Below are 14,871 nucleotides of genomic sequence, written 5' to 3' on the forward strand. Positions count from 1 at the left end.
TCAGGTACACCTATAAATCGAACCTGTCACTCAAGTTTTCAATTAACCAGATTTCATAAAAGATACAAGACCCTCCGAGCCAGCCAGTTCTAAAACGTCTTCCTAGGTAGATTAACTACATAATTAGAATCAAACTCTTCAGGTACTCCTATAAATCTAACCCATAACTCAGGTTTTCAATGGACCAAATTTCATAATAGATACAAGACCCTCTGAGCCAGCCAGTTCTAAAAAGTCTTTCAAGGTAGGTAAACTACATAATTACTTAATGGAGGTAAAAGACTCGAATTAAAAATCCCAGACATCTCGCAGGTGCGGAGCAGGATTCCGTCTTTTTTTTATATGAAATATAACGAGCGCGCGGGCGGCTGCTGATATTGACTCACCGGGATCGTGGAATGGCACTAATACGTAGTTATACAAAGGTTTATCCCTCCTCGCGAGGGTCGTCCTCAGAATTTTCGCCGCTCCCTCGATCACCTGTAACAGGTCGTCATACATCGAACCGGTGACGTCGAAAACGAACGCCATCGTCGCCGAACCTTGTGGAATGTGATTCTTGTCGTCGACGGCGATCGCAGCGGAGTTTCGTTGACGTTGACAGGCGACGAATCCGATCAGAAACAGCATCGACAACAAAACTGACCGTTTCGACGTTGCTGCGACAACGGTCATTTTTAAACGCATCGTCATTTTTCAAAGTAAATAATTTGACTAGACGAATTTTTTCGATGAAAATCGATCTCGTTTTTCACACGGCGATTAATAACTAATTAACTGCGCGACTTTCTTCTCAAGTGATTACCATCGCTGTGATTTCTACTTCGCTCGAAAACCGGCTTCAGTTTTGTAGAAATTCCGCCCTCCTTTATTAGTTTCGGTGACGACCGTGCGCGAGTTACACTAAAGATCCGATCCTCAGTCGTGCGATTATCAATATGACCTATCCATAATAATATGGTCAAACATGGCATAAACGCAAATACGAACAGCCTATGGTCGTAGAGTCGCACCTGGTTTATTAATCACTGATAAGACTTTATAATCCCCGTAATTCAAAGAGAAATGAGATAAGAGCAAAGTTTATCAGTTATAAGAACCTGACCAACCCTTTCACTCTCTCGGAATCTCCAGATCAAAGTCTCCTGCGTATATCAATGTTTATGAAAAACGTGCTCGAAATCCTTTTTGTACCAGCGATATCAGACACACCAGCAGCAGCAGCAGGCATGGGATGCTGGATATGATGTGTGTGTCTTGCAGCTGGTACACACAACTGACTGAGAGAGAGGGAGAGAGAGAGAGAGAGGAGAGGGAGAACAGTTGACCTCATCCCATCTCTAATTCAAAACAGGTGATGTTATTCTCGCTTCGCCTTCGTCAGTTTTTCGACCTAATTTTTATCCCGGATTTTGATTTAAATGCGTTTAGTCATATATCATTCGAAGACTTGTTTTTTTTACGTAAAACTGTCACGGGATGATTTCATCTTGTTCAATACACAGAACAATTCAAACCAAGGTATTTTGTGAATGTCTCAGCCGGCTGTATTACGCAACATTTTCTGAAAATGACTTATAATAAAAACCGGTATCTGGATGAAAATAAGTTAATTTCATATCCTAATTTCCCTTTCTCTATGTTTCCAGTTCCAGGCAAATGGAAATGTATCGCAATCTACTACGACTAATTTTCTATTGATAGGCCTAATATGAATAAAAATTGGATAAAAACCCACTTATGAACAATTAAAAGAATTTAAAATTGAAAATTTATTTTTCAAAAATAAATACACGACGTTACGTTCTCACACTTATCAACGTCAGGTGTTTTTACTTTTTAGAAATAAATTCTCGATTTTAAATTCTTTTAATCGTTCATAGTGGGTTTTTATCCTATTATCCGTTCACCACGTTTGAGTGTGGTTATCGTACTATGAATAAAAAATGTTGAAATCCAGTCTTAGGAATGACCTGGTAGGCCTGATCCATCTTTATTAGACAGAAGGCCAGGAAACCATCAAAGAGGGGTCTAGGAGGCCCCCGCCAGAAAATTTTGAGATTTTGGTATTCTTCAAGGCTTGATGACTGTCATGAGGGAATATTCATATTTCTTTTTGAATTTAAATTTAGTGGGAAGTCCTTCTGTTCCAAGGGGGTCTTATGGTGCTAGAGCACCCCCTTTGGAAATTGTCCTTAGACCAATTTTTTCCGAATTTTCTTGGGGCTGACCAGCAGAGCACCTTTGAAAATCCTGGATCTGCTTGCCTGCTGGTATCCAGGGCCTGGTTCCACAGGTATGAGTTAGAGTTAACTCAAGAGTTAAAATCAGATCATTTTCAACGTTTTAACCCAGTCAAATTTAACTCACAACTGTGGAATTGGATCCGCATGTCTTCGATATGAAAACAAAAACTGCTAATCAAAGCAGTCTGAGCAGTGTGACAGGGAATATGGAAACCTGACTGTGAGATCTTGGAGTAATCATTTGATTTCAAATGATTACTCCAAGGTGATGAGATGATGTGACAATTGCCTCCTGGGAGCTGATAGCGTGGCCGTTCATGCCACCAATCTGCTCGTTTAGTTTAACCTAATCGTTGGTGGTAAGCTTTTTCGGGTGGGCTTGTAAAAATATCCGATCGTGAAACTAAACCAAAGCCGTCAGGTTACTGACTACTACAGACAGGTTACAGTGACTAAGGTCGATTGTGAACACTGCTTTATATAGTCTCAATGACACTTTCGAGTATTCTACCTTCCAATTGACAATTTCGTGTGAAGTCACTTCGTGCGCTGATGATTTGATGACTTTCTTTTCATTCATTGCCATCTCTTTCTACCTTGTGTTCACTCAGCCATGTTTAAAACTATGGAAGACCTCGGACGACATACCGCGCGTTACCGGTAGGCCTACGGGATTGATACAATAGATATCCGGCAGTGACGTCGCCACAGGACCAATCAATGAAAATCATTGATCTTTTGAAAATTCGAAAACTGCTTTATTTAAATTTGTAGAAGAAATGGTCCAAAAATTGTAATAGGCATTTATTGTGCATGAGTGATGTACTTTAATGTAAAACTCAGTTCATTTCTGATCCAAGTCCTTTTCCCCATCCATGGCATCATCTTTCTTGTCGATTTTCTTCTAGTTCTTGTCAAATTCCGCCTTGTCCGATATAGTTTCCGAGCCAGGGCCCCGTTTCACAAAAGAATCGTCCTAACCTTAAGACAAATTGAAGAACGTCATTTGTCCCTGTTCTTCCCTCAATTTGGAAACAACAGTTGCGGGAGGAATGCTCCAGGTAATGAGATCACAAGTCATAAGGTTCAAGCGATGGAGAAAATCCCATTACCCGAAGATCCGTGTCCTAGAAGGATTGTCCCTTGAATACAAAGCCATCTCAAAACGAATACAATTTTGAGCCATCTTTTCCACTTGTCGGTTGAAATTGAACTAAAGAATCTCGCGCTAAAAAGAATGGAAGTTGTCGTATGAGCTCAACAAAACGGGTATCCTTCCTCGCCTACGGCAACTCAGAATAACTGGGCCTTGCAAATACGTCTTGAGGCATGCAAAGTCCGATTCTAGGACAATTGCCCCCCCCCCCCAGACAATTGCCCCCGAATAAAATCCTTTTTGATTTGGATTAACGCCACCTAAATACTGTACTTAGAAATTCATTTGTACATTATTGAATATAGATTTATAAGATATAGAATTATCGATGTCGTGTGCAGATCAAAAACTTTTAATCAGTCCTTGTGTAATTATAATTCACTTACCAAAATAAAGAAAACTTAATAAGTCTACTTATTAGTTAACATTGGCTAATTTATTGGAATTAGTTTTACTGTTACTTAAGCCAAGTAATTAGCTAGAATTAGTTCACTTTGTCCGATTAATTTGAAGTAAATATCTGTTACTTTAAAAAAATTTAATTGGGGGCAATTGTCCTGATACCGCGAAGTCCGAGTAAGGTGACGTTATTGTACATCGTCAACTGAACAAACTAAGATCCTACATAAAAAGAATGAAAAGTGGATTCTATAATGTGCTATGTGCTCGAAAGAGCTATTGCTGTGGTCGATCAAAAAACAAAAACTATCGATTAGACTTCATTTTCACACGTATCACAAGAAACAGTTTTATTATAAAATAAATGCTGCAGACATCGGGAAATAACGATTACATCGGGTTAAATTTCGTCCTCGTTCAGTAACATGTTCGGAATTCCGTTTTTAATGTTGAATTTTCGCCCGGATTCCGGACATACGAGTTGACCTTCTTTGATCTCAATCTGCCAGAAAAAAAAACGTAAGAAATGTAATAATGGAAACACAGCGATTTTCTAATACAGTGGAACCTCTTTACAATGAATTTCATGGGACCAGAAAATGTGTTCATTATAACCGATAGTTCGTTATATCCAGTTAGAAAACAATTAAATCGTCTAAATTGGGACAATATTTCATATTTGTTATATCCGATGAATCATTGTATCAGAGTTCGTCATAACGAGGTTCCACTCAATTTCGGGAATACTACAAGGTTTATGCCGAGAATGCTGAGAATATTGCAATTGTTTCAGTATTTTGTGAATATAATCAGGAATATATGGATGATAATTAAGGATTACACAAAAAACCCTAATCTAAAGAGTCTGAAATGACCCCTTTAGCTTTAGTAGATTATTTGACATTTCGACTCCATCTTAATAGACATGTTCAGGAATAATGAGACGAGACTGATCAAGTGTTCGTGAAGATGACTTAATTAGGATTAAGTCGAAACGCTGAATAAACTAAATTAGCTCAAAGAAACATCTCAGACTATTTCTATTCTTAGTGCGGAATGTAATATTAACTTGACACCACAGACTTTGTGGTTATCAAAGGTTTTGTCGAAAAAATTCTAAAAATCTGAGGAAACATTCTCACTTCTAATAAAACGTGGTGAGCTTTCTTTAAAAATTCCTCATTTGATTCGAGCGTTTCTGTGTCTGGGATGTCTTTAGGTAAATCCTGGTTGTGACCGACCTGAAAATAAAAGCCAGATTCAAGAATGATTAGGTGCATAACTAAAAAAGTGTTTATATTGAAAAAGAAACAACTAGGGGAGAGCAGAGAAGCAGGGTCCAGTTTCACGAAAAAGTCAATCTTCTGGTCGAATAGCTGAATTGGGTACTTCATGCTTTCAATGCGGAAAACAATTCAAACTTAACCGTTTTAAGCTTAAACCTTTTCAAAAATAAAACCAGTTCCTGAGATAAAAATGGGCAGGTGTGGTGGGTGTGTTAAGGACACCAATCAAATCAAAACATATCAGACAAAATGTACTAACTAATTAAATAACAGGGTCAACCCCTATTTCAATATCAAAGAAAAAACTGAAAACGATTTTTCTCTTCAAACTGGCTCTGGTTACGGGAGAGTCTGCAACTAAACTACGTACGCGCATACCTAATAGGGTTAGGGTTAGGTGAGGCTATATACAGGGTGTCTCAGAATATGTGTTACCCTTTGCCATAAGGTTACTCATTCATAAACTATGATTTTAATTATTAATTTCGGGGGTGATTTTGGTAGACCAGGGGCCAGTTGCTCAAAAGTTGGTTAAAGATAACCGGCTGTTAAATACCGTAGTAATAATGAAATTTCAATTGTCACCATATCAACTATCCACTGGTTAACTCTTACTAACTTTTGAGCAACCGGCCCCTGGATGTTTACTTGAGAATGAAATGTTGAAATGCAAAAATAAGTCATGCATGACTGAACACTAGCATGTTTATGAATAGCCATTAAAATGGTGTCGAACCAAATTTGCGGATTGTTCTGTTGTGTATGTTTATTGTTAAATGACCACCTGCCTTTTGGGAAATGATTTAAAATCACAAAATCATTGAATTCCACTCCTTGTGATATTTTTCCTGGCGTGAAATGTAAAAACTAAGAAATTCAAAAGACCATCAGCAGGAATCAAGGACTTAGCGTCTGGACTCTTGAAAGTAACAGATTTTGAGAAATACTGAATCTGATGTATCGAAATTCAACGTTGAGCTTAACCCTGTGCATTGGTAAAATGGTGATGATAATGAACAAGTCCCAGAGAAGCTTAATAAGTCACCAGTACCAACAATTTTATTAAGTAGAAACCTGCTTCAGTTGATTTAATTTGTCTGGCCTCAAATTATGTGAAGTGAAAGCGGAAAATTTATCAATAAACGTACATAATGCAATAATCCTTATTCCTTGTATTGGTTCGACTCCATTTTAAAGACCATTTAAAAACATGGTATGCTCACCCATGACTCATTTCTTGCATGTAAACATTCCATCCTTGAGTAAACATCCAAGTCTACCAACCTACCCCAAAAAATATATATTTCAATTATAGTTAATGAATGAATAATCTTTAAGCTATGGTAACACATTTTCTGAGACACCCGGTATAAATCAACTCATCTAGCTTGTCATTGTGTGCTGTGGCTTAATTGGTAAAGAAATGGACTATTTTTTCGTTTGGTTTCGAATCTCAAGATTCCAAGTCAGAATTCTAGTGTATTGTAGCGCTAACCGTACTCTGTAATGGCAGCTTTTGTGCTCCGTTTACAGACCTGGTAACCATAGCCACATCATTTTTCTTTGATCTTGGGGTTGAATATTTGAATGGACCGTGATTTTGAAAAGGGCATGTTTGTAAGTACCTGTTCTGCTGCTTGAGAAAGTGCACTCCAGTCTAATTTTGGGATCATTCTGGCGATGAATTCTGGATTGAAATCTTCCTCTTTCACGCTGACGTCAGACGCCTGAAATGAGATTACGCCTGTTGGTCAATAAAAATAATGAAAATCATGAATTGGAATTGATTCTTCACCACACGTTTTTCTGAGGAAATGTTTGAATGTTGATCGCACTTACGATAATTCCGAGAGGGTAACCTTTAGTAACACCTTTAATTATGTTCGAGGTCAACATGTTGTGAGTTAAAAGCTTCATTTCGAAGAGAAACTGTAAGAATCTGTGAGTTATAACAGAAAACACGATCTTTTCAGAACCCGGAAATGAATTTACTTCCGGGTGTGTACCGTATAAAAACCTCAGTAAAATAAATTAAAAAATATTCAAATAACAAAGTATTCTCTTTAAATTAAAGACGTTTTTAGAAGTGAAATATGTTGAATCATATTATAGAATATGAAATTCGTACTGGTTTTATTCAAAATAGTTTAAAATTTAAAGTTGTAAGGTTTTATTGGCATCGTGTAATTGACGCAACAGTTTGTTGACAGCGTCTTGACAACAAGCAGTACTGAAATCAGCTTCATCTAGGGCTCTAAATACTGCAGTATTTCGTGCTGAGCCAGTTTGATAACAGTTTTACCCATTCATAGACCAGGTAATTGCGGTTTGTTTTACTGGTTCGATATTTCGAAACGGATTTCAATCATTTAAGCACTTAATTTCTCATCATCATCCTGCTGCTAACTTACTTCATTCAGTCTTCATGCATTCCGTTCCGTTCCAGTTAATTATCCTCTGCAAGCATGCCTCCGAAAAAGAAGAGCGGTAAGAAGAAGAAAAAGAGCGGAAAGAAATCTGCCAAGTCGACGACCTCGGCCCCACCCGCCGAGACCCTGTCTGAACTCGGCAAAGAGTTTTATCTGATACAAATCAGAGATTTAGAAAACAGATTGGCAAGGTGAGTAAAAAAGTCTTCATTTTACATCACTGGATTTTCTAAACTCTGAATTATAGATGTAAGTCCAAAGTTGAAATCCAAACAGTCAATGAGGTTGACAGGCCTCAACTCTTCAGAAGGTTAGATTTAAGACCGGGCTAACTAACACTCATGTAAGCCAAGACCAGTCTTAAGATTTAAGGCCACTTTGGTTGGGTGAAGACATAACTGTAACTGGGCTATTCTGTTTGGTTGAATCAGGGAGGTGGGAGTCACTTCCGCCTCCCTGGATGAATAGAGGCTAATCTAGAAGACCTATATGAATTATTATCAAATATTTTTGTTTTAATTCGTTGTCAGATATCAACGGAAATGCGATGAATTGGAAATCGGCAATTCTAAATTCAAAGAGCAATACGACCAGATGGGTCAGGATAAAAAAGAGATCGTGTCGTTCCTGAAGAAATCGTTGGAACAACGAGGCGATGAGATCGCCGATTTAAACGATCGTTTAATCGGGCTGCAACAAGCGAAAGACGCGGAGAAAGAGATGTACGAACAACAGTTACAGCAGTTGAGAACAGAATTCCAGGAAACAAAAGATCAATTGACATCAGAAAATATGATTCTTGGTAAGATTCTTGTTTTTTGGCTTTACGTCGCATGGATCTTGGTTTCCCAAGACTAAACCCTATTGGATTGTTTATTTTTACCTCATGACGGGACGGCCTTTGAAGTGTTGCCCGCACACTGTTAGCAGCCAGCAGGAATCAAACCCTCTTGTCACTCACATAACCAAAGTCAATTGGTTTAATGTTTTTGAGAAGAATTTGAAATTTCTTTTTTTAGGAAAATCTATAATTGCAATTTATCTTAGCCACCTGTAAACTTTTACTTAGCCTAATATTGATTACCTTGGTCTGGTTTTATAGACTGATATTACCTTTAACCCGGGGGCTAACTCAATTGATAATGAATGAGTTAGCCCCCAGGCTAAAAGTAGTACCAGCCTATAAAACTGGCCTGAGTCCAAATGTTTTAAACTACAATTTCATCAGTTCACATTCATCTTATACAGTTGCAAAGCGCACTGATTACAATTTGTGGGATGTATTTGCTATATAAGAAAATAGATTACCAGATATCATCACTATTAAGATTATTAGCGGCCTATAATAACAGTAACAGTATTTATTTCACCAAAAGAGTAGTTACATGCGTAGAATAATTATAGTTTAACACATATGGAAAAGTCACTTGGTGTCAGACATCTGGCCAAAAACCGCTCTAGTGACTATGGCGGACCTAGGATAGGATACAGTTCAATAAGTTATTAATTCTAATTTTACGAAAAGCAACTATCGATGATTAAAATAACAATGACCAAAAATAGTCTAGAAATAAAGACTGAAATATAATGAGGTATCAAATTTGCCGCTAGGAATAAGCTACTTATTGCTAAGGAATAAAAACATCCATGTCTATGAAACAGAAATTTCCCTTGTACTAAATTCGATCCCTGGGATTAGTGATTTGATACCAGGGAATACCCTTATTCCATGTCTATGAAACTGGCCCCTGGTAAATAATGCTTGAGAATCAACACGATTTTCTGTTCTGTTTGCTCAGGTGGAAAATTGGCCTCGTTGGAAGAGTTTAAAGTGCAAAAGGAAGATTTGATGGCGAAATTCGCTCAGATGGAAGAACAATTAAAACGACAAGAGGAAGAACATAAAGAAGTGATTTATAATCTCGAGCGGAAACAAGTCGTCGATAAAGACAGGTATTTTACACTAAAAACAGCTAGTTCTTTTCCCACACTTTATTAATCTGATTATGGAACTGCTTTCTGGTTCAACCAAATTGGCAACAGATTTAGATCCTTTTAGCCTGAGTATACAAGACATTTTGGTTTCGTGACTTTCATGGCAAAATGAATGAGCTCCAGCAATTATTAGGACAAAAAATTTGAGTTTCATTTTCATGAAACTGAACCCTATTGTTGATTTCAAATATCTCGTAATTTTAGGTTAGGCCTAAATACCGTAGACGTATCCAAGGGGAAGGGTAGGGGGTGTGCACCCCCTTTCAAAGTGTCACGTTGACCAGAAATTTTAGGGCAAAATGAAATGTAAAAACTGATATCTAAAAAAGTATAAATTCATGAACTTGTTCCCTGTATAACCATTAATGAGTTAATGTTTTCCGAGGAGCTTTCTTTGGGGTGCCCTTTAAGTTAAATAATATGCCCTATTTTGCCGGTGCACCCCTCCCTGTTTTTTGTCTAGATCCACCCTGAAAAAGATTTAAATCCGGGCCTTGATATTGAGGCTTTGTCGTTAAGAAAAACCTTCTTTTGATGGTCAAAATCTTTGGGAAATCGTCTAAAACAATTAACAAATCCGTTGTGTCTAAGAGAGGAATTGTTCTAATTGATTTATTGTGTTTGTGATGAACAGATTGAAGAAGGAAATGGTGATGAGAGTGAATCAGGTGGCCGCCGAATTCAGAAAAGTATCCAACAAACAAATGGCCGAAACGACGAAGCGTACGATCCGCGAAAACGTGTCGATCAACGCGCAACTGACAAAAATGTCCGACAAAACGATGGAACTAATTCAGGAAAACGACGAAATACGCGAAAAAGACAAAAAAGAACGCCAACAAATCGAAATGCTCGAAGCAAACGAGAAAGAGCTGGCGAAAAAGAATCACAGCAATCAGAAAATCATTCGAATGTTGACGGAGAAGTGTAAGAATCAGGAGGCGATGTTAGCGGAATACGAGCTGCGCGAGCAAGAATATCAGGAGTTAGACACAGAGGCGGAGTTACTACGACAACAAGTAGATTCTACCAGGTACAACGCGCTTTAGATATTAATGATGATAATGAATTTATAGCATGACAACCCTCAATACTCTCATTGAGACTCTGATCGGGAATCGATCTAGAAAATGGAAAATCCGACATTCCGAATAAAGGAATCAGAAATGCTTTATTGAGCTAGTTTATTTCAATATTTGGACTATATATTCTGGTAATCATCTTCAGGAATACTGGGAATTATAGTTTTCCTGAAGATGGCTATTAGGATATAGTAGAAAGTTCAAGGAAACATTTTGGGACTCTTTTTGTCTCATAGTGCAGGGATTTTATATTATCTCTACAAGTACTCCGAGCGTTTTATCAATGTTTAATCACGAATTGCCCTGAAAATGGTTTCCTTTTGAAAAATGATTATTTCGTCTTTCTTGTTGTAGAGATGAAATTCAACTGTTAGCGAAAGAGAACGAACAATTAGAAGGTGATTACAAATCAACGCGATCGAAATTGCACGGTGAACAAAAAAGCAAACGCAAAGTGGAGAAAATTCTCTCGGATTTGTCGGCCGCTCTGAAAAACTCTTTACAGGTAAATATATCAACTAATAACTTGAATTGATGTTTAGATCTCAGTGTAGAGTTAACAAATAAGAACCAGCAGTAGATATATAGAAAAGTTTATTATTAGTTTTGGGGTAACTTCAATCTGATCCTCAGTGAGAATTAAGCAAAAAAATATCAGCATCCGGATTCAGGATTTATGCGCTGAGGAGGTGACCAACACACCCATGCGCTCAACAAGAAAGGCATCCACTGGACGAGTGTTCAGCTAGTATTCTATATATACTTCTTCTGAGTATATCAACTAATGATCAGACTGGGTGGAGGAGGGGGCATTTCAGAAAATTTGAGACTAACGGATTTTTTGTGTTGATTTTTAGACGACCCCCGTTGAGGATCAGATCGAACACGAGGAAGCTGAAAAACGTGATAATCTATTGGAGAATATGTTGATAATACTGAATAGCGCGGCAGCTCTCGGTATCGGTCCGACACCCGGGGAGTTCCACGAGATACGACAACGACGCAGCGCTAGTTCCGTACCGGGCAGCGGTAAAGGATTACGCAAGGGGTAAGTCAACGATCGCGAGTTCGCCAATCCTGGGGCTAAGACTTAAGACTCGTCCAAGAGACCGTCTATAGCCGATCGTACAACTTAAGACCAGTCTAAACTCATTTTGGTTCTATAACCAATCTTACAACTTGAGACCAGTCTAAGCTCATTTTAGTTCTATAACCAATCTAACAACTTGAGACCAGTCTAAGCTCATTTTGGTTCTATAGCCAATCTAACAACTTGAGACCAGTCTAAGCTCATTTTGATTCTTTAACCAATCTTACAACGTGCATCCTACCTTGACAGGGATTCGAAATTGATGGCATCGCTACACTCAGCCACGGCATGAACCCCTGCCACACTAGACTGAGTGCCAAGTACATGTGCAGCTTAGCCACACGAAAACTTGCGGCACCAATCAGATTGCTCGTTGTATAATCACTGAGGAAAATATCAAGGAAGAACTATAGATGGGAAAACCCTGGCTAAAACAAAACAGGATTTCTGATTAGTTAATAATGACATCATCTAAGCTGCGCGTGGAGCTGCGCACTCGGTCTAGTGTGGCATGGTTTTGTACCGTGGCAATCTCGATGCCATCAGGTTCGAATCCCTACCGGGGGAGGATGACAACTTGAGACTAGTCTAAACTCATTTTGGTTCTATTGCCAATCTAACAACTTTAGACCAGTCTTGAGATTTATGACTACTTTTGGACTTAAGCCACGACTCTGAAACCGGGCCCTGAGCTAGACCCAAATATTTTGTTATATTTCCCTAGCCACCATAAGTTAGAGACCGCATTCTTTTTGTTCCACAAGTATCACTAACACCAGCAATGAGTCTCTCAACAATACTCACAGCTGAAAAGCTGTAAATGTTAATAAATTAGGGACTTAAATTGTTACAAAATAGGCCTACTGCAATTATTGAACTGGATTCTGCTTTTCAAATTTTGAGAGGCATTATACATACAGATTCAGTTGCGCAGTCGCGATTTAAAAGTCTAAAAATGATCTTAAATCATGAAACTGATCTTAATACTAAAGAAATTATACCTTGTTTCTTCTAATTGGCCGGGTCACTTCAGAAAACTGCAATGAAATTTGTAATTTAGTTCATTTCTATAAGTGCCTGGTCATTGGTTATTGTTAACCTGATCATGATTTCAAAACGAGTAGTGTACTGGGTAGATAGGCGGCTGATCAACTTTTAAGCTCAGCAAAAATGAGAAACGAGGTATCAATTCTATGAACAAACTATGGAGCAAAAACCTAAATGAGCTTCAACTGGAAATGACTCTAGAAAAGTTTTTTAATTGCTGAAATAATGTTTCGATACTTTATTACAGAGAACAGCCGCTATCTCCGATCTGTCGTACTCCACGCGGCACGGAGCCTCACTATCAACTCGGCGATCTCGGTTTGATCCCTCGTCCCAACGATCGAATTCCCACCAGTATCGATAAAGTTCAAAAATCGGTCGCCGGGCAACATCTAGGGTCGTTGAAACGGGTTTTAACGAAATCTGTCGCAATTCAGACGGTCAGCTCACCGAAGGTTAGTCGAAAACTCCTCCAATCAAGCATGTTCACGAAAAAGAATTGATATCAAATTTTTGAAATGCAGTCTACTCTTGATTATCCGCCAACAAGAATTGGACAAGGTTGATTTTGGATAATCAAGTTTGGCAAATAGGCCTAACTGAATTCAACTCGATAGAAAAAAAATTGATTAGTCAAATAATGTAAGTTTACGGATCAAGTGCATAATTCAAACCTATAATTCCCTGTGTATTAATAGTAAGTGAAACAACAAACAAATAGGGCTGTACATTAGATTTTGTTTGAAAAATAATTCATTGGCGGATAATTGCGGAAATATACTATGGGAAAAACACTTATGGAATTAAGATGCCGTGGCCGATGGCGGTAAGCTAATTTGGCAAATAATCGAACATGAATTACGTTAGGGAAATCTGTACATGGGCATTTTACCGCGGATAGCGAGAATGGCGGTTAGTTGGAGGGCAGATAATTGAGGGTAGACTGTACTTGAAGTAGTTCTTACATATTCAGTGAATATTCACTGCCGCTCATTGCGTCGTATTTGTGACGTTAATTATATTGACGACTTAAGCTTGGTAAATTGAATTGGAATAACAAATTCAGTCATGTGAATGATGATTTAACTGAGTTTGATTGCAGCTACTTGTGTTTGTACTGTATGAAAGACTCAACCATTTAAAGCTGAAACTGGACTAAACTGGAGACCCAGTTCCTGATGACTGTGGATCGCTGGGTCCAATTCAACAGTTCAAAAAGACTGATTGTACTGACAGGGTCCAATCTAAGCACTTGTCCGATTGCCCGGGACAAGTATATTCTCATTAGGGCAAGTAGATTATCACTTGTCCACCACGCTAGTGTAATTTTATGTCTCATAGCTTTTTTCCAACTCGATACAATGGTTGATTGTGCCGCCAGTCGGACTGCCTGTGTAGGGCAAGTAGATTATTGAGGGCGCTAGTAAAATTTCAGATATGCTTGCTCCTGGGCTTTCATTCCTTAGATTGGACCCTGCTGTATATTGAATATATTTGAATGTTTCAGGCTCTAATCTACCGGTAATATATAAATCTGATTGTAATGTTTCAGGCTTTGTTCTACGCTGATATGTTGTTGAGTAAAGCGCCGCTGAAAACGCAAACTGCAATCATCCACGAGCTCCATCAGACTCAACCGCGCAGTAGCAAGATGGCCGGCAAGAAACATTTATATGGAAAACTACTCACATAAACCCGATATGCAGGAGTGTGATTCACCAACAGCAGACAGTTTAAAATATATGAATTGTTTCACAAAAATGTTTTCAATCAGGAATGATAGACATATTTCTAGAGACTGATATTTCAAAGATGCAGGATCTACAGTATCACAGGTTTCAGTTTAATTAAAGAGAGGTTCTCATGAACTGACGACTGTTGTATTGGTGTCTGCAAATCTCTCATAAACTTTCTTTTAAATCATATGAATTTATAGTTGATTTAGTAAGTACTTATTGAAATGGTGCTCATTTCTTTAAAATTCCGTCCATGTAGAAAAGATAAAACTGTTTATCTAAAATTCTAAAATCAATGTTTTCGATGAAAAATATTTTCTGTAAGCGTCCACAGATTTAAATTGTTTACTGTATGTTTTAGAGATGAGTTGTTAAAGATGTTTTGTATTTATTAAAATGAATGAT

General features: G+C 38.1%; 3 protein-coding genes across 3 annotated transcripts in view; 1 reads left to right on the plus strand and 2 right to left on the minus strand.

The window, feature by feature from the left end:
* LOC141908119 (hemicentin-1-like) overlaps positions 1-546 on the minus strand; it is a 61,562-nt gene extending 61,016 nt beyond the window's left edge. Inside the window, exon 1 of the mRNA XM_074797969.1 lies at positions 387-546. Within this exon, the coding sequence (XP_074654070.1) occupies positions 387-531 (145 nt within the window). The 5' untranslated portion in view covers positions 532-546. The remainder of the gene's footprint in view (positions 1-386) is intronic.
* Positions 547-4,129: 3,583 nt separating this feature from the next.
* On the minus strand, positions 4,130-7,074 carry LOC141908807 (uncharacterized). Its single transcript, XM_074799017.1, has 4 exons — positions 6,927-7,074; positions 6,713-6,814; positions 4,944-5,042; positions 4,130-4,303 (listed from the first exon to the last, which is right to left on the minus strand). Exons 1-4 carry the CDS (start codon positions 7,002-7,004, stop codon positions 4,202-4,204), a joined length of 381 nt encoding a protein of 126 aa, XP_074655118.1. The 5' UTR covers positions 7,005-7,074; the 3' UTR covers positions 4,130-4,201.
* A 217-nt stretch (positions 7,075-7,291) lies between these two features.
* On the plus strand, positions 7,292-14,828 carry LOC141908574 (cilia- and flagella-associated protein 157-like). Its single transcript, XM_074798670.1, has 9 exons — positions 7,292-7,404; positions 7,534-7,707; positions 8,047-8,318; positions 9,316-9,469; positions 10,146-10,544; positions 10,948-11,098; positions 11,451-11,641; positions 12,978-13,185; positions 14,283-14,828. The coding sequence occupies exons 2-9, from the start codon at positions 7,553-7,555 to the stop codon at positions 14,421-14,423; spliced, it is 1,671 nt and encodes a 556-aa protein (XP_074654771.1). The 5' UTR covers positions 7,292-7,404; positions 7,534-7,552; the 3' UTR covers positions 14,424-14,828.
* Positions 14,829-14,871: the final 43 nt, after the last annotated feature.

The sequence above is a fragment of the Tubulanus polymorphus genome, chromosome 7 (genome assembly GCF_964204645.1).
Source record: "Tubulanus polymorphus chromosome 7, tnTubPoly1.2, whole genome shotgun sequence".
In the NCBI taxonomy this organism is placed as follows: domain Eukaryota; kingdom Metazoa; phylum Nemertea; class Palaeonemertea; order Tubulaniformes; family Tubulanidae; genus Tubulanus; species Tubulanus polymorphus.